General features: G+C 58.7%; 1 protein-coding gene across 1 annotated transcript; it reads right to left on the bottom strand.

Annotated features, from left to right (window-relative positions):
* Nucleotides 1–206: 206 nt before the first annotated feature.
* Nucleotides 207–13,586, bottom strand: FEV (FEV transcription factor, ETS family member). Its single transcript, XM_073306797.2, has 4 exons — nt 13,494–13,586; nt 13,230–13,383; nt 12,771–12,998; nt 207–975 (listed from the first exon to the last, which is right to left on the bottom strand). The coding sequence occupies exons 1-4, from the start codon at nt 13,584–13,586 to the stop codon at nt 464–466; spliced, it is 987 nt and encodes a 328-aa protein (XP_073162898.2). The 3' UTR covers nt 207–463.
* Between the last annotated feature and the right edge of the window lie 11,952 nt (nt 13,587–25,538).

Here is a 25,538-nt window from a genome sequence, read left to right as displayed (position 1 = left end):
GGGATTTCCTCCTGAGCCCAGGGCCTGACTCATGCACTGAGGGGTGAGGGTTGGCGTTTGAGCAAGACTCTCCAGGCAGCCCACAGCAGACAGAGCGGCTGGGCTAGAGAGATGCTGGGTCTGGGGCCTCCGGTGACCCGCAGCCCAGTGACCCCGTCCGCAAGCTGCCCCTTCCCCCCCCCCACCCCAGATGCTGCCCTGTGAGAACCTCACCCTCCGGGCATGGCTGGCATTGCGAGTGGGGCCCTGGCTCGGCCTAATTGCTTTCCTGACTCAGAGGGCATGAGGGTGAGGTCAGGAGGGCCCATCCCTTACGGGGTCCAGCCACCTACTCAGAAAAGCCCCCTCTCCCCCGAAAGGGCCACGGAGCAAAGAGGGGGTCCCTCGGAGTGGGACCCAAAGGCAAACCCACCCCCATCGTGCACACCGCCCCCCACCCCCCCCCGGCACGCCCCGGCGGGCTCTAATGGTAGTGGTTATTCATGGTGTTGAGGTGGGAGGCAGCCATGGCGCTGAAGGGGGCGGGGGGCTGCAGGCCGTGGCCGGGGTAGAGGGTGGGGGCGGACCCCGGCCAGTAGGAGAAGCTGGCGGGCGTCACCCCCGAGGCCATGAGGTTGAGTTTGGAGATGCCCGAGAAGGGCAGGGGCGCCAGATTGCCCTGGAGCTTGTAGAGGGCGTGGTCGGGGGCGGGGGGCTGGCAGACCTGGGCCAGGCCCTGGAAGTCGAACTTGTAGGCGTAGCGCTTGCCGTGCACCTTGGTCATGATGCTCTTGTCGTAGTAATAACGCAGGGCCCGGCTCAGCTTGTCGTAGTTCATGTTGGGCTTGCTCTTGCGCTCGCCCCAGCGCCGGGCCACCTCGTCCGGGTCGATCAGCTTGAACTCCCCGTTGGCGCCCTCCCAGGCGATGCAGCTCAGGTTGGCGCGGTCCGACAGGAGCTCCAGGAGGAACTGCCACAGCTGGATCTGCCCGCTGCCTGCCAGGCCAAGCGGCAGGCGGTTAGCATGACTGCCCCCGGCGCGGGGGGCCGAGGCCGCAACCTGTCGCATCTCCCCGGGGCAGACGGACGTGGGCCACCGCGGGGCTCTGCCCGGCCCTGGCTCTTCAGCCGGCCCCTCCCCAGCCCCCGGAGCTCGCGTCCGTCCCTGGCAATTGCCCTGAGCCAGGCTCTCAGGGTTGGGCCCCTAGGTCAGGCGCTGTAGATGCGCCATGGACACATGGGGCCCTGAGCGGGAGCCCCCCGGCACCACACTGATCATCCATGTCCACAGCGCAGCGCAGCGGGGGGCGGGGGCTGGTGCTGGACACGTCTCCCCCCGCCCCCCGAACGCCTGGAGAGCTGCCCCGAGAGCAGCGCGTTGGTGGGGACGCCCCGGCCGTGCCCAGCCCAGGAGTTACGGGCACGGGCTTCGACGGTGATCGCCCATGTGCCCGAAAAGCCCCAGAGCCACTGCTCCCTGGTGCTGCCCTCCGGGGAGTCCTGGGGAGGGAGGTGACCCGCCTTGCCTGCCCCAAGTCACTGCACCCCGTAACTGGGAGCGGGGCCAGTGCCCTGGGCTGGGGAGCAGCCAGCCCTGCGTGGACAGGTTCCAGAGAAACACGTCCGGCCCATCCCCAGCAGGGGGCTGCCCCCAAGTGGCGCGAAACCAGCAATATTGTTATTGAGAGACACGGCAGGGGAGGTGATCTCTTTTGTTGGACCATCTTGTGGTGGGGATGTGAGGTGTTCGAGCCCCAGGGAGCCCTTAATGCAGGTGGAATGGAGTGCTCAGTGCACGTACTTAGCACATGTTGTAAGGGCCCATTGAATTGTCTCACTAGACTTGGTAAGGCAACCCCCATCTTTTCATGTACTATGTACACACATCTTCCTACTGTATTTTCCACTCCATGCATCTGAGGAAGTGGGTTTTAGCCCACGAAAGCTTATGCCCAAATAATTTGTTAGTCTCTAAGGTGCCACAAGGGCTCCCTGTTGTTTTTGCTGATACAGACTAACACGGCTGCCCCCCTGAAACCATTCAATGGGGAGGGGCTGGTTAAGATCTGTGCAGTCAAAAAGGCGGGGGGGGGGCTACTGGGTGACAGATTGTTGTAATGAGCCATAAACCCAAGGTCTCTTGCAGGCCGAGCAGAGTTACGAACTGAAGCTCCCCTGCTCTGTCTTTTCAAAGTGTTGTACAGATTCCCTTTGAGGACCAGGACAGACCGGGGCTCAGACATGGAGTGATCACGGTTGTGTTACAGAGTGGTTTTGTCTTTGATCATTTTCCTGTGTGAGTTCATTCCAGAGCGCAGGGACTGCCTGGTTTCACCCACATCACAGTTCGGGGGGCACTGGCTGAGACACACCACATGCTGTGGGGGGTGTGTGCGGGACCCATGGATCTTGAAAGGTGTGTTGTGCCGGGTGCTGATCATTGTAGCAGTGGAGAGATGAAAAAGACAGAAACACCCTGTCACGCGCAGGTGAACACTTTTCACAGTGCGATCACCCCGTGTCTGGACAGAGACTCTGGATTTATGGCTTATTACAACAGCCCGTAGCCCCCTCTGCTTGTCCTATGACTGCAGAAGTGTTAACCAGCCCCTCCGCCTTGAATGGGCCCTTACAACATGAGCACGAAACACTCTCTTCCTTTGTGTCTAGCTGGGACGCTGGGAGAGCCTTTCCCAGCCCTAAGAGGGCCCTGTGCGTGCGGCTGGAAAGCTCGTCTCTGTCCCCACCAGGAGTGGGTCCAATAGCAGACCTCACCTCCCCGGCTGTGTCTCTCCGACACCCTGGGGCCGACGGGGCTGCGACAACACTGCAGACAACAAATATTATTCACATTTCTATGGTGGCCGCGCTGCGCCCCCGGTCAGTGCTGGACGAACACGTAGTGCAAGCCAGTCCCTGCCCCCAAAGCCTGCAAATAACTCAGCAACAAGAGGTGCTGGGGGGGGGGGCAGGAGGTCAAACACCGCAGGAGAAACAGAGCCACATACATCAACGAAACGGCCCCTGTAACATCCCTCTAGGTGCGTGTGCGTGTGTGAGTGTAACATACCTGTGTGTGCCCATGCCCGTGTGTGTACCATGCCCGTGTGCGTGTAACATGCCCGCGAGGTGCTGCGTGCGAGCACTGGGCACCCGGGTGTCCCTGTTTCTGTGTGCACCCCTCCCGCAGAGACTGCGGCTCCCACCACAGCAAGTCCCCACCAGGCCAGTGACCCGGGATGCTGGAGATCGCAGGAGACAGAGCCTCCCGGGAGTGGGGTCTCACCCGGGGGCTCCCACACATTTTCCTTGGGAGACCCTCCAACCACATTTCGCCTTTTTGTGGCCCCCACTCAGGGTTCTAGCTGCGGGGAGGCCAGCATCCTCCTCCTCGCCGTGCCAAGGCGACGCCCTCTGCCCCAGCACCCCCCCCGAATGCTGGCCCAGCGCCAAGGGCAGGCACTGGGGGGCTGGAGAGCGAGTGTGCCCCTCGCTCACCCCGCAGCGGTGGCTCTGTCCCGGGGCTAGGCCCAGCTCCCCGCTCCAGGCTTTGCAACCTGGTGTAAACCTGAGAGGAGCCGGGCCCAGCCCTGGACGACAGCAGCTGCCACTTTGGGGTGAGTGCAGGGGGGTTCACTCTCCGACATCCCCACTCCCCCCAGGGCTTCCCCTCTGCACTGGGCCCGCGACCCATCTGGAGCCTTCAGCGAGCCACTGCTTGGGAAACTCTGGCCTAGACGGTGGAACTCCCCGCCGCAAGACAGAAGAGACCCCAGGCTTCAAAGTGAATGCCTATCTCCTCTCTGTGACTTAGTTTCCCCTCAGTCAGCTCTTCACACAGAGACAACTAGCATACCCCCCGCCACACAGCCACCCCCCACGTCCCCAGAAACCAAACTACCTGTAAGCTAATCACGTCTTTCCTCCTGCAGGCGGGGAAGGACGAGAGAGAGAGAGAGACAGTGATTGTTATTTCTACCCAAAACACTCGGGAGGGGTCAGGCACTGCCAGGCGGCAACAGACAGACAGAAGCTAAACTCCAGTGGAATTCAACGGGGATCTTCTCTGAGCTGGGACTGAGCAAAAGTGATAAAGGGTCTGAGGACTGGGCATGAGTGTGTGTGCGTGTGTGAGAGACAGAGAGATGGATGTGTGTGTCTGTGTGATGGATGTGTTCATATGCACGTGATGTTTTGTGAGAGAGACGGATGTGAGTGATTGTAGTGTGTGATGGTATGTATGTGTGCCTGGGATGTGTGTGTTTGTGTATGTTATGGATGTGTGTGTGAGATGATCTGCGTGTGTGTGAAAGATGGATGTGTCTGTGTTGGATGTGTCTGTGTGCATGTGATGTGTGTGTGTGAGAGAGAGAGATGTGTGTGCATGTGATGTGTGTGATGGATGTGTGTGAGAGGTGTGTGTGTGTGCATATGATGTGTGTGTGATGGATGTGTGCAAGATGGATGTGTGAAAGGGGTGTGTGTGTCTGCATGCATGAGTTGTGTGTGTGTGATGGATGTGTGCGAGGGGTGTGTGTGTCATGTGACGTGTGTGTGTGATGGATGTGTGCGAGGGGTGTGTGTGTCATGTGACGTGTGTGTGTGTGATGGGTGTGTGCGAGGGGTGTGTGTGTGCATATGATGTGTGTGTGATGGATGTGTGCAAGATGGATGTGTGAAAGGGGTGTGTGTGTCTGCATGCATGAGTTGTGTGTGTGTGATGGATGTGTGCGAGGGGTGTGTGTGTCATGTGACGTGTGTGTGTGATGGATGTGTGCGAGGGGTGTGTGTGTCATGTGACGTGTGTGTGTGTGATGGGTGTGTGCGAGGGGTGTGTGTGTGCATATGATGTGTGTGTGATGGATGTGTGCAAGATGGATGTGTGAAAGGGGTGTGTGTGTCTGCATGCATGAGTTGTGTGTGTGTGATGGATGTGTGCGAGGGGTGTGTGTGTCATGTGACGTGTGTGTGTGATGGATGTGTGCGAGGGGTGTGTGTGTCATGTGACGTGTGTGTGTGTGATGGGTGTGTGCGAGGGGTGTGTGTGTGCATATGATGTGTGTGTGATGGATGTGTGCAAGATGGATGTGTGAAAGGGGTGTGTGTGTCTGCATGCATGAGTTGTGTGTGTGTGATGGATGTGTGCGAGGGGTGTGTGTGTCATGTGACGTGTGTGTGTGATGGATGTGTGCGAGGGGTGTGTGTGTCATGTGACGTGTGTGTGTGTGATGGGTGTGTGCGAGGGGTGTGTGTGTGCATATGATGTGTGTGTGATGGATGTGTGCAAGATGGATGTGTGAAAGGGGTGTGTGTGTCTGCATGCATGAGTTGTGTGTGTGTGATGGATGTGTGCGAGGGGTGTGTGTGTCATGTGACGTGTGTGTGTGATGGATGTGTGCGAGGGGTGTGTGTGTCATGTGACGTGTGTGTGTGTGATGGGTGTGTGCGAGGGGTGTGTGTGTGCATATGATGTGTGTGTGATGGATGTGTGCAAGATGGATGTGTGAAAGGGGTGTGTGTGTCTGCATGCATGAGTTGTGTGTGTGTGATGGATGTGTGCGAGGGGTGTGTGTGTCATGTGACGTGTGTGTGTGATGGATGTGTGCGAGGGGTGTGTGTGTCATGTGACGTGTGTGTGTGTGATGGGTGTGTGCGAGGGGTGTGTGTGTGCATATGATGTGTGTGTGATGGATGTGTGCAAGATGGATGTGTGAAAGGGGTGTGTGTGTCTGCATGCATGAGTTGTGTGTGTGTGATGGATGTGTGCGAGGGGTGTGTGCATGTGACGTGTGTGTGTGCAAGTGATGTGTGTGTGACGGATGTGTGCGAGATGGATGTGTGCGTGTGGGGGGGTGCATATGATGTCTAGGGCACCCAGCTGGGTGGCCGCCCAGTGCATACGCGTGTCTCGGTGTGGGAGCTGGGTTTGAAAGCGTCTCCTCAGGGAACTGCCAATGGCTCCGCGTCTCGGGAGCCGGTTGTGTCAGTCTCCCGTTACTGGCAACACCTGCAGGCCGGGCGCACTGGGTTCGACGGGAGAGGCCCCCGGCTGCCTGGAGAGCTTTGCACTCAGCTCCTTGGGCAGGCACCCTGATAGTCAACCCTCCATGGCTAGCAAGCAGAGCCAGCTGAGGAGCGAGTGACCCAGCTCCGAAATAACCCGCCAGCCCCCTGAGACAGGTCCCTGTCCCCTATCCTGCCACCAGCCTGCCCGCCCGCTAGCCACCATGCTTCAGCCCCACGGCAGAGCGCTGGCTCACGCAGACCCAAAGCAGACAGCTGGGCACAGGCACGTGCCTTCAGCAGCCACAAGCCAAGGCAATTGTTGAGGAAGGAATCCCCTTCCCTTGGCGGGCAGGAGCCAGGAGCCGGAGTGGGAGTGGGGTGGGGGGCAGAAAGGCCAGTGCAGTTCAGCCTCCCAGCCCCACGGATCCCCCCCAGTCCCACACACTGACCCCTCATTGGAGCCTGCTCACCGCTGCACCCAGAACCCCTGCACACCCCAGCATGGAGGGGTCCCCCCCAGTTTACTGAAGTTGGTGGGACAATATGCAGCCATCCCACCAGCAGAGATCCCTGGGCCCTGCAGAGGGGGCTCTGTGGGATTTGGGGTGCAGAGAAGGTGCCACCTGTCAGGGCTGGACTAGGTTTACTTGGTCCTGCCGCAGCGCCGCTAGATGACCTCTCCGGGTGCCTTCTCTGATTCTGTGTCACTGGTCCCCATCCCCCTCCTCACAGGAAGGGGGCGGCCTCCATGCAGAGGGTCCCTCCGGGGCACAGAGCTCAGCAGACCAGCAAGCCCCAGGCCACGCTGCATGGACTCATGGGGCCATATTGACCCCTGGGGACATCTGCACTGAAGCCAAGGCTATTACATCAGGGAGGAACTTGGTCCATGAGTTCTTGCTGGATCAGGTGTTGGCATGAGGCTGGAGCAGGCGGCCGGCCCGGCCTCCCATCCCATTCGGTGGCTAACATGGGACACAGTCAGAGGAAGTGGTAACCCTCTCCCAACCCCCCCAAAATGCACCTCCCTGGGCAATACGATCCCACGGGGCCTGACTCCCACCCTGCGGGGGCATGCGGCCTGATGGCACTCCAGCAACACCCAAGGACCAGCTGCAGCAGGGGGCAGGGGATGGGCTGGAGCACATGGTTGTTAGGGATGGAAAACGTCCTATCAGACCCTCCAGGCCAGCTCCTGGGGCCAGGGCGGGAGGGATGCACTGTACAGCTTTGCCCAGGCCCACGTGAAACAATCCCAAGCGAGGGAGCCCTCACACCTTCCCAGGGCCCGGCTCCCAGCCAGCTCCCTCTGCTTGCCGGGGGGCTTGTCCAGAGCTGGGCGTGGTGAGCGGAGATTGCTTAGGTGCCAAACTCCAAGCATCCTAATGCTGCCCCGTCCTGCTGGCCTGTCTCGTTCACAAGCATTGGAATAGGGGTGGCACTGTTGGAGGGGGTGGGGGGGTTGAGGGCAGAGGCGCCGACTCTGTGGGTGTTCCGGGCTCAAGCACCCACAGAACAAAACAGGGGGTCCTCAGAACCCACCAGCCACAGCTGTTTGGTGGCTGGCAGGAGGCGCTTGGGGGAGGGCAGAGAGCAGCGAGGGGCCTTGGGAGAAGGGGCAGAGTGGGACCGGGGCCTCAGGGCAGAGCAGGGGTGGAGTACCCACCAGGGACAATAAAAGGCAGCAGGGTTAAATACGCCGGGTTCACCTGCTGTGGGTTATGCTCAGTGCTACAGCTGTGTGCAAGGGTTATTTGTGGTACGAATTTAAATCCTGTTAAGGGAACCTCAGGCGTCTGGAGAGGCAAAAATTGGCCAGATTGTGAGCTGCCTGCCCTCTCTCTTCCTTGTCCGTGCAGCGCCTAGCACATGAGCCCCTGATCTCTGACTGCGTTTAAGGCCAGAAGGGACCCGCTATTAGATCTTCTCGTCTGACCACCTGTGTGGCGCAGGCCAGTGAATTTCACCTCGGGACTTCCATAGTGCGTGTTCCAAAGCAGACGCTGAACAGCGTCAGGCCTGGTGCTGATCTCGCTAGAGACCCCACATCCCCTGGTGGTTCCCCATGGACATCAGCCAGTTCCTGGTGCATGTAACATGTGTTCCCGCGATATCACATAGGGCAAGCGCCTTACCAAAGTCTGCGTGTGGTCCAGGTATGCAGTTACCTCTGAGAGGCAAACTTGCTATCTCAGCAAAGTCTGAAATCAGGTTTGTTTGACAAGACCTTTGTTGGCCTCATTCATTATATTCCTGTCCTTTATTGCTTTATCAGCTGAACCCTGTGGGAGTTTTTCCATTATTCTGCCCAGTACTGATGTCAGACTAACTAACCTATGGTTACCTGGGTCATCCCACTTGCCCTTTTCAAATATTGGCACAACTTTCTGTCTTCTGGTATTTCCCTTATATTCCAAAATTTATTAAAAATTAAGATGAGTGGGCCATAAATCTCCTTAGCCAATTCTTTTAAGACTCTTGCTACCTGCAAGTTATCTGGTCCTTCTGATTTAAAATTATTTAGCCCTAGTAGATGTTGTTTAACATCCTCCTGAGTTACTAATGGACTAGAAAGTACTTAATCTTCCTCATGTGATACAAGTACATCAGCCTGCTTCTTTCCAAATATAGAACATAAATATTTATTGAACACTTCTACCTTTTCTGCATCATTAACAATTTCACCATCTCTATCTAGCAACGAGCCTGTACCATTACTAGTATTTCTTTTGTTCATAATATACTTTAAAAACTCCTTCTTAATTTCCTGCCAGCCATGGATTTTTTCCCTGATATCTTCAGCTTCCTTTATCAATTTTCTACACTTCACTACTTCTAATTTATATCGACTGCAACCTATTTCCTCTTTTCCCCATTTGTTAGGTATGGCTTTTTTTTATTTCCAACTGCTACCTTCACCTCACCACTGAACCAAGATGGGCTTTAAGTCAAAGTTGTCCTTTCGCAATTGTGGAACCATGGCTTTTTGGCCACCGTGTAAACTCTTCTTAAAGAGCTACCAATTTTCACAGATGTTCTTCTCTCTAAAATTTTCCTACTGGTCAATTTCACTAATTTTTTCCTCAGCTTTGAGAATCAGCCCTTTTGAAGCAGCAGGAATTTCTGTGACTGGTTGGGATTGTCCTCTGCTTTCCCCCACTGGTTTCCTAAGAGTCAGGGTACCACTAATAAGAGTGCGGATGATGTTTTCCCTTTCTCAATTTCATCCCATAACTCCCAGTTCAACCCCCAGTGTCCTAAATAACCCCCCCCCCATCCTCAGGGTTTGCACCCCTCAACTACTTGCAGACAGCGACCCCTTAGTCAAGCCCAAGCCAGGTCCTGTGATGCTGCTCTGAGTTTGTCAATAGCTCCCTGGTAAGGCGCTGCCCAGAGCAGGATGTGGTGCAAGCTGCCCAGCCATGTTGGCAGCACTTGGGGCCTGGGGCAGAGCAAACCATGCCAGCCCGTGTTTTCAGAGCATGGGTGGGGCTTGCTCTGAGCGTTCAGATTGTCGAAAGGCCCAGGAGCCTCGTCGGTGCTCCCTGGTGTCTGCCTGTCTGGGGTTAGCACGGGGGGCGCTGCCTGGGAATGTAACCCCCCCCCCCCCCCCCCCGCTGTGCCCCAGGTCTAGAGAGAGGCGGCTCCAGGGTGCGATGGTTCTGGGCATGCAGCCACGCACTCCGCTGGGAATGGCACACCTGATACTAGAATGACAGGGTCAGCTAGAGGGCTGGCTCCTCTTAAACCGTAACATTGGGAAGAGGGGGTGACACGGCACAGGCATGGCCAGAGTGGATCAGACCTGGGGTCCACCAGCCCAGTGTCCTGTCACCCACAGGATACCCCGGTTATTTTTTGTAATATTTACTGTAACTGCTCTGGAGAGTCCTGCTCTCCTATGAATCCCCCTTACAAACAATCCTGCTAAGGCTTCCGCTGCACGGATATCCTGTGGCAGGGAGTTCCACGGGCTAAGTGCGCGTTGTGTGAACAGCTTTCCTGGGCTCTGCTTTGAATTTGCCCCCTTTCAGTGAATGGCCCGTTGTCCTGGTGTCATGAGACAGGGCGAAAAGAACTTCCCGGTCTAGCCCAGTCCTGAGTCTGTATGTGTCTGTCACGTCCCCCTGGTCCTGTCCTCACGGAAGCCAGTTCCAGTGCGTCCCCTCTCGCTCCCTAGCAGATCGGTTCAATCCGGCTGCCCGCGCACCCCTGGGAGCACGCCTTCCTCCCGGGTATGAGGGGCTGAGCCGCCCCACAGAGCCGGCCAGGCTGAAAGGTCCCCTCCGCCTCCAGCCCCTGCGCTCCTGGCACGTCGCCTCCCAGCCTGCAGCTCCTGCCAGCAGCCGCCGGGCCTCCCCCACCCCTTCCATAACCCGGCTCTTCCGCCGCTTGCCCTCGGTCCTCTCCCGCTCTCCCCGGAGCTCGGTTTGCATGAACGAGGCTCTGGCTCTGCCCGCCTGGTGCTGCAGATCCGGGCTGAGGGAATGCAGGGGGCAGGGGTACTGCGTTCTCGGGGAACCGCACCCCAAAGCCGCGGGCGGGGGAGGCTGCGTTCAGACGGGCGCGGCAGCCCCCGCTGTGCAGTCAGACGAGCGCTCCTCCTGGAAGGCGCTCGCCCAAGGCAGCTCCCTTTCACACCAGCCCCGCTCAGTCACGGGGAAAGCGAGGCACGGGGGGTGTGCGAGATGCAGACAGCCCCACCCTGGCCACTGCAGCTCCCTGGAAAGGGCGTCCCTGAGCTCTTCCCCCAGATCATTGTGCAGGGGCCGGGAGACCTTTCAAACCTGCCCCGGGGACTGGCGGCTGGGAGCTGCCTGGCCAGTGGATTCCTCACAGGAACAGCTGGGTTCATAATTCTCGGCGGGTGCCTGGCTGGGCCCGTAGACGGGGGGAGGGAACGGGGGTAACAGGGAACCTGGCCGGCAGAAAGCGCTGGTGAGGGTCAGGCCGGTGTTTTCATGGGGCGTTTGCTGGGCACAGTAGCGGAGAGTGTCTCCTCTGTGCCCGACACACCCAGGTTAGGTGCCAGCCCCCAGAGTCCTGGGCAAATCCCCCGCCCAACTCGAGAGCCGGCTGCCCCTGGCATCCAGCCAGCTGCCGCCCCGACCCCCGCGCCCCAGCACGGTCTCTCCGGGCGCTACGGCCTCTGTTCTCAAACCCCGCACTGCCGCACCCTGATCGGTCCCTACGCTTCAATAGCGCCCGATTTCATTGCGTGCCACGAATCGCTGTTCGGACACTGGGGCTGAAGGAAACAAACCCAGACAAGCGGGTATTAATCGGGACAGAATAGCCGGGCTCACCCGGGGGGTTGTTACTCCGGGGTTGTCGGGTTTGGGTTGTTCTGTCCACACCCCGTTTATATTGATCTTTGCTGGCTGCGGTGTATTAAAAATACCCAATAGGTCCAAGGAAACGAGGTTAAATCGTTTTGAGACCATTTCAGAGGCGCAGAGACTGTCCCGTCCCCCGCACACAGGAATGGATCCGTGCCGGGTAACGCGGTGTCGGGGATAGAGACCGGGACAGGTTTGCTATTTGATCATTTCGTTTCTTGAACTCTGCGTCTTCTTATTTGACACCCCCTTTTCCCCTCGAGTTCCGCTTGACGTTCGGATCCAAGGACCCACAAACCAGAATTTAATCCCCGGTGAATGCACAGGCTGGAAACAGTCGAGAGCTGGGCGTGAATGGCCGGATCCGGAGCAGATGGATGGCCAGGGCTCCCGTTTACAAGGGACAGTGTTTTAACGGGAGCGAGACAGACGAGAGTCTGTCCGAGGGGCAGATTTATAGGTGGGCGGGTTTGGGGGGGTTTCTTAGGGCTCGGTTTTGTTTTAAATCTACCTCTTGAGCCGAACATTTCGCGGTGTTTGTTACATTGGGCGGCTCGTTCTGCCGGATTCCTGCGATTGTGTTTATTAACAAACCGCAGCGCGGCGATCACTGGGACTCGATCTAACGGGTCAATCGGGCCCGCCTGGCACAAGCTGCTGCGCATGTGGCCTCCAGCCTCTCCCCAAATCCCCCCATCGAAAGTTTATCCCGCATCGAATTTGCAAACGATCAAATCAAAATTCTCCTCTGGAAACCCCGAGGGCAGGTTTCCGCGCCAGGGTCAGACTCCACGTTAAGCGCAGAGAGTTCGCGGCCAATTCGGATTCCAGTGGGGCCAGCCCCTTGGTCTACCCTCCCCACAGCTGAGGCGGTGGGATTTGGGGGTGCAGGGAGGGGGGGAAGTTTCCCTTCGTTGTTTCCAATAATCCGTCGGGGTTTGGCAGAAGCTGGGCGCTGGGTCGGAAGGAAAACGTTGGTTTCGGGGGGAAAGACGAATTACCACCGCCCCGCGCCCCCGAAAACAAAGCCCGGGTCTCCCAGCTGATGGGGAGCCCGAATCGCTGGGTCCCGTCCCCCAACGCGGCGCTCGGATGCCGCGGAGCTAAATTCCGGGGGTTGAAAAGCGTCCATCCCAGCCGGGCAATTTCACCGCGCGCGGGAGAGGGGATCCCCCTGCCTGCTGCCCCCCTTCCCCCGAAGGGCTGGGTCGCTCTTGTGTCTCCCTCGTATTTCCAGCCTGGCCTCAGTGCCGGGGCGGGGGGCGAATACCCCTGTTCTGGCCCCGGCAAGGTCCCTAAGCCTCCGCCGGAGTCGAACCACGCGCCGCGTCCCAGCGGCCCGGCAGGCGGAGGCTGCGCTGCGAAGCGCCGTGTAAAAGCTCGGGGTTGACTCCCGGAGCGGTCCGCGCGGAGCGGCCCGGCGGGAAGGACAGGCGCCGCCCTTACCTTTCTGCACGCCAGGGCTGAGCGAGCCCCACGCCGGGCTCTTCCCCTCCTTGAACAGAGTCTCCCCGACTGGATCTGGAGCGGAGACAGAGACGCGTTCGCACGGGGCCAAGTCCCAACCCGCTCCGGAGTCTCTTTGCCTCTCCCCAGCGCCCGCTGGGCGGCTTTTAAAGCGCTGCCCGGTCCCCAGCCCCCCGCGCGCCGCTGGCCGCATCCCCCCCGCCGGGGCTATGAAGCCAGGAAACGCGTCCAGGAAAAAGGAAATCCGATTTCCGAGCGAGCCCGGGGCGCTTTAAATAGGGACAAAAAGCCCCCGCCGCCCGGGCCGGGGAGAGGAAGGGAGAACGCAGGGGGCGGCAGACGAGGAAGGGCCAAGGCTGCCGGCGCGGGGAGCCGGGGGCGAGGCAAGGAGCGGGCGGGGAGCCCTGGGAGCCCCTCGCCGTGCCCTCGGGCCGGTACCTGGCAGGTACATGTTGAGCAGCAGCGGCGGAGCGGCGGCGCCGCGGCTCATGGCAGCTCTGGGGGCGGCCCGCGGGCTGCATGGTTTATTATTCCGGCCCCGCTGATCGCCGCGATTGTCGCGCTCGCTCCGGGCGCCGCCGGCGGGGGGAAGCTGGCAGCGGGACCGGGGCGCGGGGGGGGAGGGGGGCAGTTTCCAGGCAACTTGCGAGGGGCGCGGGGCCCGGCCGCAGCAATTTCCGCTGCAGCGCGCGCTGTAATTACAGCCGCGATCCCGCTCCGGCCCCCGCCCCCCCTATCGGGCCCGCATCGGCCGCGCCCCCGGGCCCCCGCGCCGGGCGGGCGGCGCGTTTCCATGGAGCCGGGCGCGGGCGCCGCCGGCGTCTTCCGCCTCCTTAACTCTGGGCAAACAGCCGCCCGCGGGCCAGCTGCGAGCCGGGGGGTGGGGGGGGCCCGGGCCCCGCCGCCTCCCCCCGCTCCCGGGCCCCCCCCCCACGGCCCGACCGCCCCCGCGCCCCGCACGCGCCCCGCACACGCCCCGGCGCCCCCCGGCCGGGGCTGCCCCCGCCCTGTGACACTCACCCCGCCTGTCACACTCACTCTGCCCTGTCACACTCACCTCCGCCCTGTGACACTCACCCGCCTGACACACTCACTCTGCCCTCTCACACTCACCCCGCCTGTCACACTCACCTCTGCCCTCTCACACTCACCCCGCCTGACACACTCACCTCCGCCCTGTCACACTCACCCGCCTGACACACTCACCCCGCCTGTCACACTCACTCTGCCCTGTCACACTCACCCGCCTGACACACTCACTCTGCCCTCTCACACTCACCCCGCCTGTCACACTCACCTCCGCCCTGTCACACTCACCCCGCCCTCTCACACTCACTCTGCCCTGTGACACTCACCCCGCCTGTCACACTCACTCTGCCCTCTCACACTCACCCCGCCTGTCACACTCACCTCCGCCCTGTCACACTCACCCCGCCCTCTCACACTCACTCTGCCCTGTGACACTCACCCCACCTGTCACACTCACTCTGCCCTCTCACACTCACCCCGCCTGTCACACTCACCTCCGCCCTGTCACACTCACCCCGCCCTCTCACACTCACTCTGCCCTGTGACACTCACCCCGCCTGTCACACTCACTCTGCCCTGTCACACTCACTCTGCCCTCTCACACTCACCTCCGCCCTGTGACACTCACCCCGCCTGTCACACTCACTCTGCCCTCTCACACTCACCCCGCCTGTCACACTCACCTCTGCCCTCTCACACTCACCCCGCCTGACACACTCACCTCCGCCCTGTCACACTCACCCCGCCTGTCACACTCACTCTGCCCTGTCACACTCACCTCCGCCCTGTGACACTCACCCGCCTGACACACTCACTCTGCCCTCTCACACTCACCCCGCCTGTCACACTCAACTCTGCCCTGTCACACTCACCCCGCCTGTCACACTCACCTCCGCCCTGTCACACTCACCCCGCCTGTCACACTCACTCTGCCCTGTCACACTCACCTCCGCCCTGTGACACTCACCCGCCTGACACACTCACTCTGCCCTCTCACACTCACCCCGCCTGTCACACTCACCTCTGCCCTCTCACACTCACCCCGCCTGACACACTCACTCTGCCCTCTCACACTCACCCCGCCTGTCACACTCACTCTGCCCTCTCACACTCACCCCGCCCTGTCACACTCACCTCCGCCCTGTGACACTCACCCCGCCTGTCACACTCACTCTGCCCTCTCACACTCACCTCCACCCTGTCACACTCACCCCGCCTGTCACACTCACCTCTGCCCTCTCACACTCACCCCGCCTGACACACTCACCTCCGCCCTGTCACACTCACCCGCCTGACACACTCACCCAGCCCTCTCACACTCACTCTGCCCTGTCACACTCACCCCGCCTGTCACACTCACTCTGCCCTCTCACACTCACCCCGCCTGTCACACTCACCTCTGCCCTCTCACACTCACCCAGCCTGACACACTCACCTCCACCCTGTCACACTCACCCCGCCTGTCACACTCACTCTGCCCTGTCACACTCACCTCCGCCCTGTGACACTCACCCGCCTGACACACTCACTCTGCCCTCTCACACTCACCCCGCCTGTCACACTCACCTCTGCCCTCTCACACTCACCCCGCCTGACACACTCACCTCCGCCCTGTCACACTCACCCCGCCTGTCACACTCACTCTGCCCTCTCACACTCACCTCCGCCCTGTGACACTCACCCGCCTGACACACTCACTCTGCCCTGTGACACTCACCCCGCCTGTCACACTCACTCTGCCCTGTCACACTCACTCTGCCCTCTCACACTCACCTCCGCCCTGTCACAGTCACCCCGCCTGTCACACTCACCCCGCCTGTCACACTCACCTCTGCCCTCTCACACTCACCCCGCCTGTCACACTCACTCTGCCCTCTCACACTCACCTCTGCCCTGTCACACTCACCCTGCCTGTCACACTCACCCCGCCTGTCACACTCACTCTGCCCTCTCACACTCACCCCGCCTGTCACACTCACTCTGCCCTCTCACACTCACCTCCGCCCTGTCACACTCACCCACCTGACACACTCACCCCGCCCTCTCACACTCACTCTGCCCTGTCACACTCACCTCCGCCCTGTGACACTCACCCGCCTGACACACTCATTCTGCCCTCTCACACTCACCCCGCCTGTCACACTCACTCTGCCCTGTCACACTCACCCCGCCCTGTCACACTCACCTCCGCCCTGTCACACTCACCCACCTGTCACACTCACTCTGCCCTCTCACACTCACCCCGCCTGTCACACTCACTCTGCCCTCTCACACTCACCCCGCCCTGTCACACTCACCTCCGCCCTGTGACACTCACCCGCCTGACACACTCACTCTGCCCTCTCACACTCACCCCGCCTGTCACACTCACTCTGCCCTCTCACACTAACCCCGCCTGTCACACTCACTCTGCCCTGTCACACTCACCCCGCCCTGTCACACTCACCTCCGCCCTGTCACACTCACCCACCTGTCACACTCACTCTGCCCTCTCACACTAACCCCGCCTGTCACACTCACTCTGCCCTGTCACACTCACCCCGCCCTGTCACACTCACCTCCGCCCTGTCACACTCACCCACCTGTCACACTCACTCTGCCCTCTCACACTCACCCCACCTGTCACACTCACCTCTGCCCTCTCACACTCACCCCACCTGACACACTCACCTCCGCCCTGTCACACTCACCCGCCTGACACAGTCACCCCGCCCTCTCACACTCACTCTGCCCTGTGACACTCACCCCGCCTGTCACACTCACTCCGCCTGTCACACTCACCTCCGCCCTGTCACACTCACCTCCGCCTGTCACACTCACTCTGCCCTCTCACACTCACCCCGCCTGTCACACTCACCTCTGCCCTCTCACACTCACCCCGCCTGACACACTCACCTCCGCCCTGTCACACTCACCCCGCCTGTCACACTCACTCTGCCCTCTCACACACACCTCCGCCCTGTGACACTCACCCGCCTGACACACTCACTCTGCCCTCTCACACTCACCCCGCCTGTCACACTCACCTCTGCCCTCTCACACTCACCCCGCCTGACACACTCACTCTGCCCTGTCACACTCACCTCCGCCCTGTCACACTCACCTCCGCCCTGTCACACTCACCCACCTGTCACACTCACTCTGCCCTCTCACACTCACCCCGCCTGTCACACTCACCTCTGCCCTCTCACACTCACCCCGCCTGACACACTCACCTCCGCCCTGTCACACTCACTCTGCCCTGTCACACTCACCTCCGCCCTGTGACACTCACCCGCCTGACACACTCACTCTGCCCTCTCACACTCACCCCGCCTGTCACACTCACTCTGCCCTCTCACACTCACCCCGCCTGTCACACTCACTCTGCCCTCTCACACTCACCCCACCCTGTCACACTCACCTCCGCCCTGTCACACTCACCCCGCCTGTCACACTCACTCTGCCCTCTCACACTCACCCCGCCTGTCACACTCACTCTGCCCTCTCACACTCACCTCCGCCCTCTCAAACTCACCCCGCCTCTCACACTCACCCCACCCTCTCACACTCACTCTGCCCTGTCACACTCACCCCGCCTGTCACACTCATCCCACCTCTCACACTCACTCTGCCCTCTCACACTCACCCCGCCTGTCACACTCACTCTGCCCTCTCACACTCACCCCGCCTGTCACACTCTCTCTGCCCTGTCACACTCACTCTGCCCTCTCACACTCACCTCCGCCCTGTCACACTCACCCACCTGACACACTCACCCCGCCCTCTCACACTCACTCTGCCCTCTCACACTCACCCCACCTGTCACACTCACTCTGCCCTCTCACACTCACCTCCGCCCTGTCACACTCACCCGCCTGTCACACTCACTCTGCCCTCTCACACTCACCTCCACCCTGTCACACTCACCCACCTGACACACTCACCCCACCCTCTCACACTCACTCTGCCCTCTCACACTCACCCCGCCTGTCACACTCACTCTGCCCTCTCACACTCACCTCCACCCTGTCACACTCACCCACCTGTCACACTCACTCTGCCCTCTCACACTCACCCCGCCTGTCACACTCACTCTGCCCTCTCACACTCACCTCTGCCCTCTCACACTCACCCCACCTGTCACACTCACTCTGCCCTCTCACACTCACTCCACCCTCTCACACTCACTCTGCCCTCTCACACTCACCCCGCCTGTCACACTCACCCCACCCTCTCACACTCACTCTGCCCTCTCACACTCACCCCGCCTGTCACACTCACTCTGCCCTCTCATAGAATCATAGAATCATAGAATATCAGGGTTGGAAGGGACCCCAGAAGGTCATCTAGTCCAACCCCCTGCTCAAAGCAGGACCAATTCCCAGTTAAATCATCCCAGCCAGGGCTTTGTCAAGCCTGACCTTAAAAACCTCTAAGGAAGGAGATTCTACCACCTCCCTAGGTAACGCATTCCAGTGTTTCACCACCCTCTTAGTGAAAAAGTTTTTCCTAATATCCAATCTAAACCTTCCCCACTGCAACTTGAGACCATTACTCCTCGTTCTGTCATCTGCTACCATTGAGAACAGTCTAGAGCCATCCTCTTTGGAACCCCCTTTCAGGTAGTTGAAAGCAGCTATCAAATCCCCCCTCATTCTTCTCTTCTGCAGGCTAAACAATCCCAGCTCCCTCAGCCTCTCCTCATAACTCATGTGTTCCAGTCCCCTAATCATTTTTGTTGCCCTTCGCTGGACTCTCTCCAATTTATCCACATCCTTCTTGAAGTGTGGGGCCCAAAACTGGACACAGTACTCCAGATGAGGCCTCACCAATGTCGAATAGAGGGGAACGATCACGTCCCTCGATCTGCTCGCTATGCCCCTACTTATACATCCCAAAATGCCATTGGCCTTCTTGGCAACAAGGGCACACTGCTGACTCATATCCAGCTTCTCGTCCACTGTCACCCCTAGGTCCTTTTCTGCAGAACTGCTGCCTAGCCATTCGGTCCCTAGTCTGTAGCTGTGCATTGGGTTCTTCCGTCCTAAGTGCAGGACCCTGCACTTATCCTTATTGAACCTCATCAGATTCCTTACTGGCTGTAACACTCCCCCCACTTGTCACACCCACAACCTTCCTGTCACACTCACCCCACCATCACACCCACATCCTCCCTGTCACACTCACCCCACCTGTCACACTCAGCTACTGCCTGTCACACTCACTGTACCCTGTCACACTTGCCTTCTCATATTCAACATCCCACCATGTCACACTTGTCCCCTCCCCATTTCTATCTCCTCTCATCATCACACTCATCCCTTCTGTATCAAAGTGGGACTGTTCTTAATGTTTCCTCTAAATAGTGTGGGGGTGCCTCAGTTTCCCCTTGGCAGTTCTTAAGTATCTAGGTGGTGGGATAAGGGTGTATGATCCTTGCAGAGCCCTAGAGGGCAGGTGTGTGCAGAGGTCTGGACACAGAGAATGGCCGACACCCTGTTTCCTGGCAGCTGATGGCCTGGGCCCTTCCCCCCTGCAAGGTGAGAGCTGAAGGGTTGGAGAACAAAGTAATCAGGTGACCTCCTGGCCTGGGGAAAGGAACAAAGCCCAGGGGAGGAGGGGCTGGAGGGAGTTTCAGTTTGGGGCTGGCTGGGACACGGAGTGAAGTGCAGATGGGGTTGTCTGGCTCACTGCCCCCCAAAATGGACCCAGCTGAGGGGTCTGGTTCTCTGCACCTACAAGCTCTGTGTTAGACCATGTTCCTGTTGTTTAATAAACGTCTGTTTTACTGGCTGGCTGAGAGTCATGTCTGACTGCGAAGTTGGGGTGCAGGACCCTCTGGCTTCCCCAGGAGCCCTGCCTGAGCAGACTCGCTGTGGGAAGCACACGGAGGGGCAGAGGATGCTGAATGCTCCAAGGTCAGACCAGGAAGGTGGAAGCTGTGTGAGCTGTGTGTCCTGCAGACAGGCTGCTCCCAGAGAGGAGACTTCCCCAGAGTCCTGACTGGCTTCATGGGGAGCAGTTCCAGAGCATTGCCCAGGGACTCCGTGACAACTGGTGGCAGCGGTGGGATGTACTGCACCCTGTGGACGGCGCTTCCTGCAGGAAGTGACTGGGAAGCAGTAAAAAGAAGGGGGATTGATGAGGACCAGGCGTGCTGAAGGCTCAGAGAGGAGCGGTTTCAGGGGGCAGTTAACCTCTGGGATAGTGTGACCAGCGAGAAGGACTATATGCAGTAATGGGGTCCCCCTGGGGACAGCGGTGAGCAGTCTCAGGGGCCAGGGCGGAGGAGCCTGCGGCTTGGCCCTGGGAAAGAGAAGGACTTTTGCAGTAACAGGGTTACCAGGGGGATTGCAGTGAGCAGTCCCAGGGGCGGAGGAGTCTGCAGCTCGACCCTGGCAAAGAGGTGGTGACCTCGAGAAGGGCTGGCACACTACGGTTTCTCTGTTTCTCGGGAGCTGAGAGCACACAGGCCTGTGAGTCCACAACAACTTGGGAAGAGCAGAGTGATGGCCTGTCACCGTCTGCTGAAGAAGGACATTGTAACCCTGTGCAGAAAGAGAGGGTTGAGCATTGGAAAGTTCACCAAAGAAGAGTTAATTGTGCAGCTGGAGAAGGATGGCTGCTCTAAGGAACAGATTCCTGACCCCAAATGGGGCTACAGCAGGATCTGGGAGCAGCTGGAGTGGGAGCCAGGCATCCCCAAGACTCCTGTCCCCGACCAGATGGGGGTCTTCAAGATCAGGTTCCCCATCGGGCGGTCGGAGACGGACGGGATTGGAGCTGAGTCCGAGAGAGCAAGAGGACTGTGGGAGACAGCGAGAGCCCGAGAAAGAGCTGCAGAAGCAGCAGCAGCGTGAACTGGCGGTGGGGGAGCGGAGAGGCCTAGGGGACCCCCCAGGGGTGAGTGGGGATAGACCCCGGGGGGCCAGTTCCACAGGGAACCTCGAGACTAAATTGCTTCCCCTGGTTAAGGGGGGGGGATGTGGATGCCCACCTCACTGCTTTGAGCAGGCTGGAGATTTGAACCAGGGGGACCCTGCGGAAAAGCCCCGGTGTCTAGCTCCCTTGCTGGTTCCCAAGGCCATAGACTCCGTCAGCCAGATGGGTGGGGATGTGGACAGGCTCCCACTCCTGACCCCAACCTATCTGTCTGTGTGGAGTCTCCTGGGGCCAGGCCCCTCGGACCCCCAGTGGGAGTGGAAGGTGATGGTCAATGGGGAGACGTTCCTGGGGTGGTGAGATCCTGAGACAGAGAAAACTGTTATCAGCCCCTGGTGGTGCAGCCTCAGATGCCGAGGGGCTGTGTGAGCTGGGTGAGGGTCCCAGAGACGAAGCCCCTCACCCTGCCTATGGCCCAGATACCTGTGCAGACTCAGGAGGGGTCGGGCTGGCTGGTTGTTGGGGTTCTCCAGGATACCAGCTGCGAGACCCTGTTGTGGGGTGACTGTGTCTCTTTGGGACAGGATCCAGTCCCTGCTCCGGGACTGCCAAGGGTTTGAATTTGAATCCAGGGAACCAATCGGTGGAGAGGGGGCTCAGGCTGGCTCTGATGCAGTGAGGAAAGCAGCAAGGAGCTCGCTGCCTACCCCCACTGGGACAGCAAGGGCAGCGCTGAGCACAGTGGGAGCTGAGACCCCAGCTGAGGGGGGGAGACACAGGCAGGGCAGGGTACCTGAGTGGAAGATGCTTGGTAAGGAAAGTCTGGATGAGCCTAGGCAGCCTTGTGAGCTGATGGCTGTGTCTAGTCAGCAGGGTGGGAAGGCGAGGAGAGTGGAAGATGAGATTCCCTGGACCTTACCTATTACCTGGGTGGAGAATTGGGACAGTGAAGGAAACGTGCCTGTGTCTGTCAGGGGTATTGACTTGCCTCTGGAGGGAGCCACCCTGATCTCCAAGCAGTTGTCTGTGACCAGCCTTGTGTGCTGTGACCAGGGGAAAGAGATCCCAAGCTGGGTGTCTGGTAAAGGAGAAAGTGTGTCCGGCTCTTCTTTGTCTGTGGAGCAGACAGAAGGGGCCTTTCAGCCTGTGATGGTTGAGGGTCGTGCAGTTGTTTCAGAGCTGGTTCTGGATTCAGCTAAAGCCCAGGAAGGGAAGGGTCCTAAGTTTGTGTCTGCTCGGGAGAATGGCCCTGTAACTAGGTCACATCCAGTCAGTGTCTATGTAAAATCCCAGAGCCCAGACAATTCTGGTGATTGTATTTTGCCTGTTGCTAGTGTGTGGCTGGGAAAGAGTATAGCAACTCTGTCTAATCAGGGTGAGATCCTAGCCAGGGCACAAGGAGAGCAGGAAGGTGATGTGATTGTGTTACCTACTGAGGGTGTGGAAACCTGTAGCAAGAAGGAAAAGATTCCTGAACTTGTGTGTGGCAAAGGGAAGGAGAATGCTTCTGACCTTTTATCTAGGAAGTCTGTAAGTTTGCCTGAAAGGGGATTGTGTAGGAATCCGCCGGATGGGCCAGAGGTGATTCTGGATGTAAGGGAGACCCAGAAAGAGTCTGTTGTTGCTCAGGAAAGTGTTCTTCTAGAGCAAGCCCTAGGTGAAGAGAGTAAGAGCAGAATTTCTGAGGGGTGAATTGTTGCGTAGAAAAGCCCTAGGGAAAGGAATCCTCATGGAGTCTTTGCAAGCAGTTTACTGCAACTGAAGGGTGTGAAAGTGATTTAATCAAGAAAGTTTCAGTTCCTAACAGCCAGAAATTTTCTGTTGTGAATGGATCCACTGACTTTCCTGTTGAAAGATCCAGTGTGGATAGCCTTAAGAAGGTCTCAGATGAAGTGAAAGCTGTTAAGAAAGTTAAACCGCCCTATAACCAAGTGGCTGTGTTTGGCCAGCTTGTTGGGGAGAAGACCCAATCCCAGTTTGAGCCCCTAAGGTTTTGGGGTGGCCAAAGGGCACGGGCCGCATAAACCTTCCCACATGAGGCCTGTGAGTGCCATCGAGCACACCCGACCTAAGGGAGGGTGTGAAACTGGAAGGGCCTGGTGTAACTCCTTCCAAGGAATGGGAGAGATGCTGGGGCATCCATGGGAACGTTAGTGGCTTCAAACTTCCCCAGGTCACCGGCTAAAGTGACCCCTCTCAGTTGGATCTCGAAGGGGGGAGAGATGTGACGAAGTGGGACTGTTCTTAATGTTTCCTCTGAATAGTGTGGGGGTGCCTCAGTTTCCCCTATGCAGTTCTTAAGTATCTAGGTGGTGGGATAAGGGTATATGATCCTTGCAGAGCCCTAGAGGGCAGGTGTGTGCAGGGGTCTGGACACAGAGAATGGCCGACACCCTGTTTCCTGGCAGCTGATGGCCTGGGCCCTTCCCCCCTGCAAGGTGAGAGCTAAAGGGTTGGAAAACAAAGTAATCAGGTGACCTCCTGGCCCGGGGAAAGGAACAAAGCCCAGAGGAGGAGGGGCTGGAGGGAGTTTCAGTTTGGGGCTGGCTGGGACATGGAGTGAAGTGCAGACGAGGTTGTCTGGCTCACTGCCCCCCAAAATGGACCCAGCTGAGGGGTCTGGTTCTCTGCACCTACAAGCTCTGTGTTAGACCATGTTCCTGTCGGCTAATAAACCTTCTGTTTTACTGGCTGGCTGAGAGTCACGTCTGACTGTGGAGTTGGGGTGCAGGACCCTTTGGCTTCCCCAGGAGCCCTGCCTGGGCGGACTCGCTGTGGGAAGCGCATGGAGGGGCAGAGAATGCTGAATGCTCTGAGGTCAGATCCAGGACGGTGGAAGCCGGGTTCCTGCAGACACAGAGAGGAGACTTCCCCAGAGTCCTGCCTGGCTTCATGGGGAGCAGTTCCAGAGCATCGCCCAGGGACTCTGTGACACCTTCTTGTTCCTGCCCTGCAGCATCACACTCCCTGCCACTCCCACCCCTCCTCGGGGTCATGCTCCCCCACACTCCTGCCCCCCAACTGCCACTCACACTGTTCCTGAGGTCCTGGTAGGTGCCCACGGCCCACCCCTGCCTGGTCAGGGGCCACCTGCAAGAGCAGGTCTGGACACCAGGACCCAGGAGGCCCCTCCCAGCCCTATGTCCCTATGCAGAGCCAAGGGTTGGCAGATAGTGGCTAACCTACCCTGGGGCAGCCTGAGGCCCACTGGCCTGGCTGCCATGGCCTGCTAAGGGACTTGCAGCCACCATGGGTTAGCCTGGGCACAGGATCACCCCAGCCATGCCCCCTCCTACCCAAGAATGCCTTGTGCTGGGGGCTCCTGAGGGAGGGGGGCAGAGCTCTGTCAGTGGAGCGGGCGGCCTTTCCAGGGGGGTATTCCCTGGCTGGCTTTACAGCAGCTATGAATCAGGGTGGCACAGGGGTCGCACAAGTGAATGAGGCCCTGAGGGGTTAATATTGACTCAGACATTCATTTTGTTCCTATTAGGTTACAGTTTTCCCTGTCCCTGCCTCTGCCCCTGCCCCATTAGAGGCTGTGAGAGCTGCCTTGTACCCAAAGAAACCAAACTGAATCCATCCTTTTGTGTGTCTCGGCATCGTCACTTGTTCCAGCCCAGAGACACCCAAGCAAAGCTCAGGAACGTCTGGGCTGGACTCTCCCTGTCCTGCTCCGAGTGCAGTTATACAACCCTGTGCAAAGAGGCGGGGTCCAAGGTGGCCGGTGTGATTGGGTAGCACTTTACTCCGGCTTTGCACAGCTGTGAATCTGACTGAAAGGCAGGCGAGAGGGGGAAAGGGTTTGCCGCTCTAACGACACCTCCGCTTTTCTTTTAAATTGGTGGAAATGAGGAAGTTTGTGCTGTTAAAGGTCATGGAAAGGAGGCAGACAAAAATTTGTCCAGTTCTTTGGTACCCAAATGTGAAAGATTCATTGATTCAACAGTTGTATTCGTGTGTCGTGTCTCGGAGTTCAGCCGCTACCAGTCTGGAACAGATACAAACCAGTGTCCAAGAGGTAAAAGGCCCATATCCCATTCCCCATTCCCCACCCCCCTGAGCCAGGCAGAGCCCATGACCTGGGCCGGATCAGAACCAGTTCCCTGGAGGTAAAAAGTCCCATATCCCACTCCTTTTCCCCACTCCTCTCCCACATGGAATCACAGTCTTTCTTAAACAGGAGGCATTTATTAAAGAAAACAGCTATAAACTGTAGACACAAACAAACAGACTCCTCCACAGCTTGAATTCCAGCTTTGTTTCCATTGTTTACCAGGGACTAGGCCCCGTCTGGCCTGCTGTACAGCACCCAGAGACCTCCAGTGGATGGATAATATAACTGCAAATACATACCATTATCGAGGGGACCAAGGAGGTAATACAGCTCCTAGCTATAACCCTGCTGGCCCAGATTGCTATGCAGAAATAATGGGGGGACAGCATCTTTCCCACTCCCGGCCCCATCCCCTAAACTAAGTGTGCAGAACATCACCCCTCTGGGTGTGAACGGGGAGATGGTGCCCCAAAGCTGACTTGGTAGGGCAGCCTAAATCTACCCTGCACGCCCAGAGGCCAAGTCCCTGCCCTGATGAGCTCACAGTCTAAATAGACACAATCCACAAGAGGGAGAGGATGGCAGAGGCCCTGTGTAGATGCTCAGATAACCTATGGAGATCATGATATAAGAGTCTATGGGTATCCCATTCCCTCCTCCCCAGGAGCCATCTAAGCAGCCCCTCGGCCTGGGTGACGACTGCCATGTGGATTGAATCCGTCCCTCATGCCCCTTAATCCAAGGGCGTGGGTTAGGAGTGGGTGTCTCAGGGCGGGATGTCGGAAAGGCCTGGATAATAT

The sequence above is a fragment of the Lepidochelys kempii genome, chromosome 11 (genome assembly GCF_965140285.1).
Source record: "Lepidochelys kempii isolate rLepKem1 chromosome 11, rLepKem1.hap1, whole genome shotgun sequence".
In the NCBI taxonomy this organism is placed as follows: domain Eukaryota; kingdom Metazoa; phylum Chordata; order Testudines; family Cheloniidae; genus Lepidochelys; species Lepidochelys kempii.
This window is presented reverse-complemented; position numbering and strand designations above follow the sequence as displayed.

Bases quoted from the DNA above. Each gene is read 5' to 3' on its own strand.
- FEV (XM_073306797.2), bottom strand. From the start codon at position 13,586: ATGGAAACGCGCCGCCCGCCCGGCGCGGGGGCCCGGGGGCGCGGCCGA. The intron at 13,384-13,493 runs GTAATTACAGCG...TCCCGCTGCCAG, and splicing joins GCCGGAGCGGGATCGCGGCT to CTTCCCCCCGCCGGCGGCGC. The intron at 976-12,770 runs GTAAGGGCGGCG...TTGGCCTGGCAG, and splicing joins CAGCCCTGGCGTGCAGAAAG to GCAGCGGGCAGATCCAGCTG.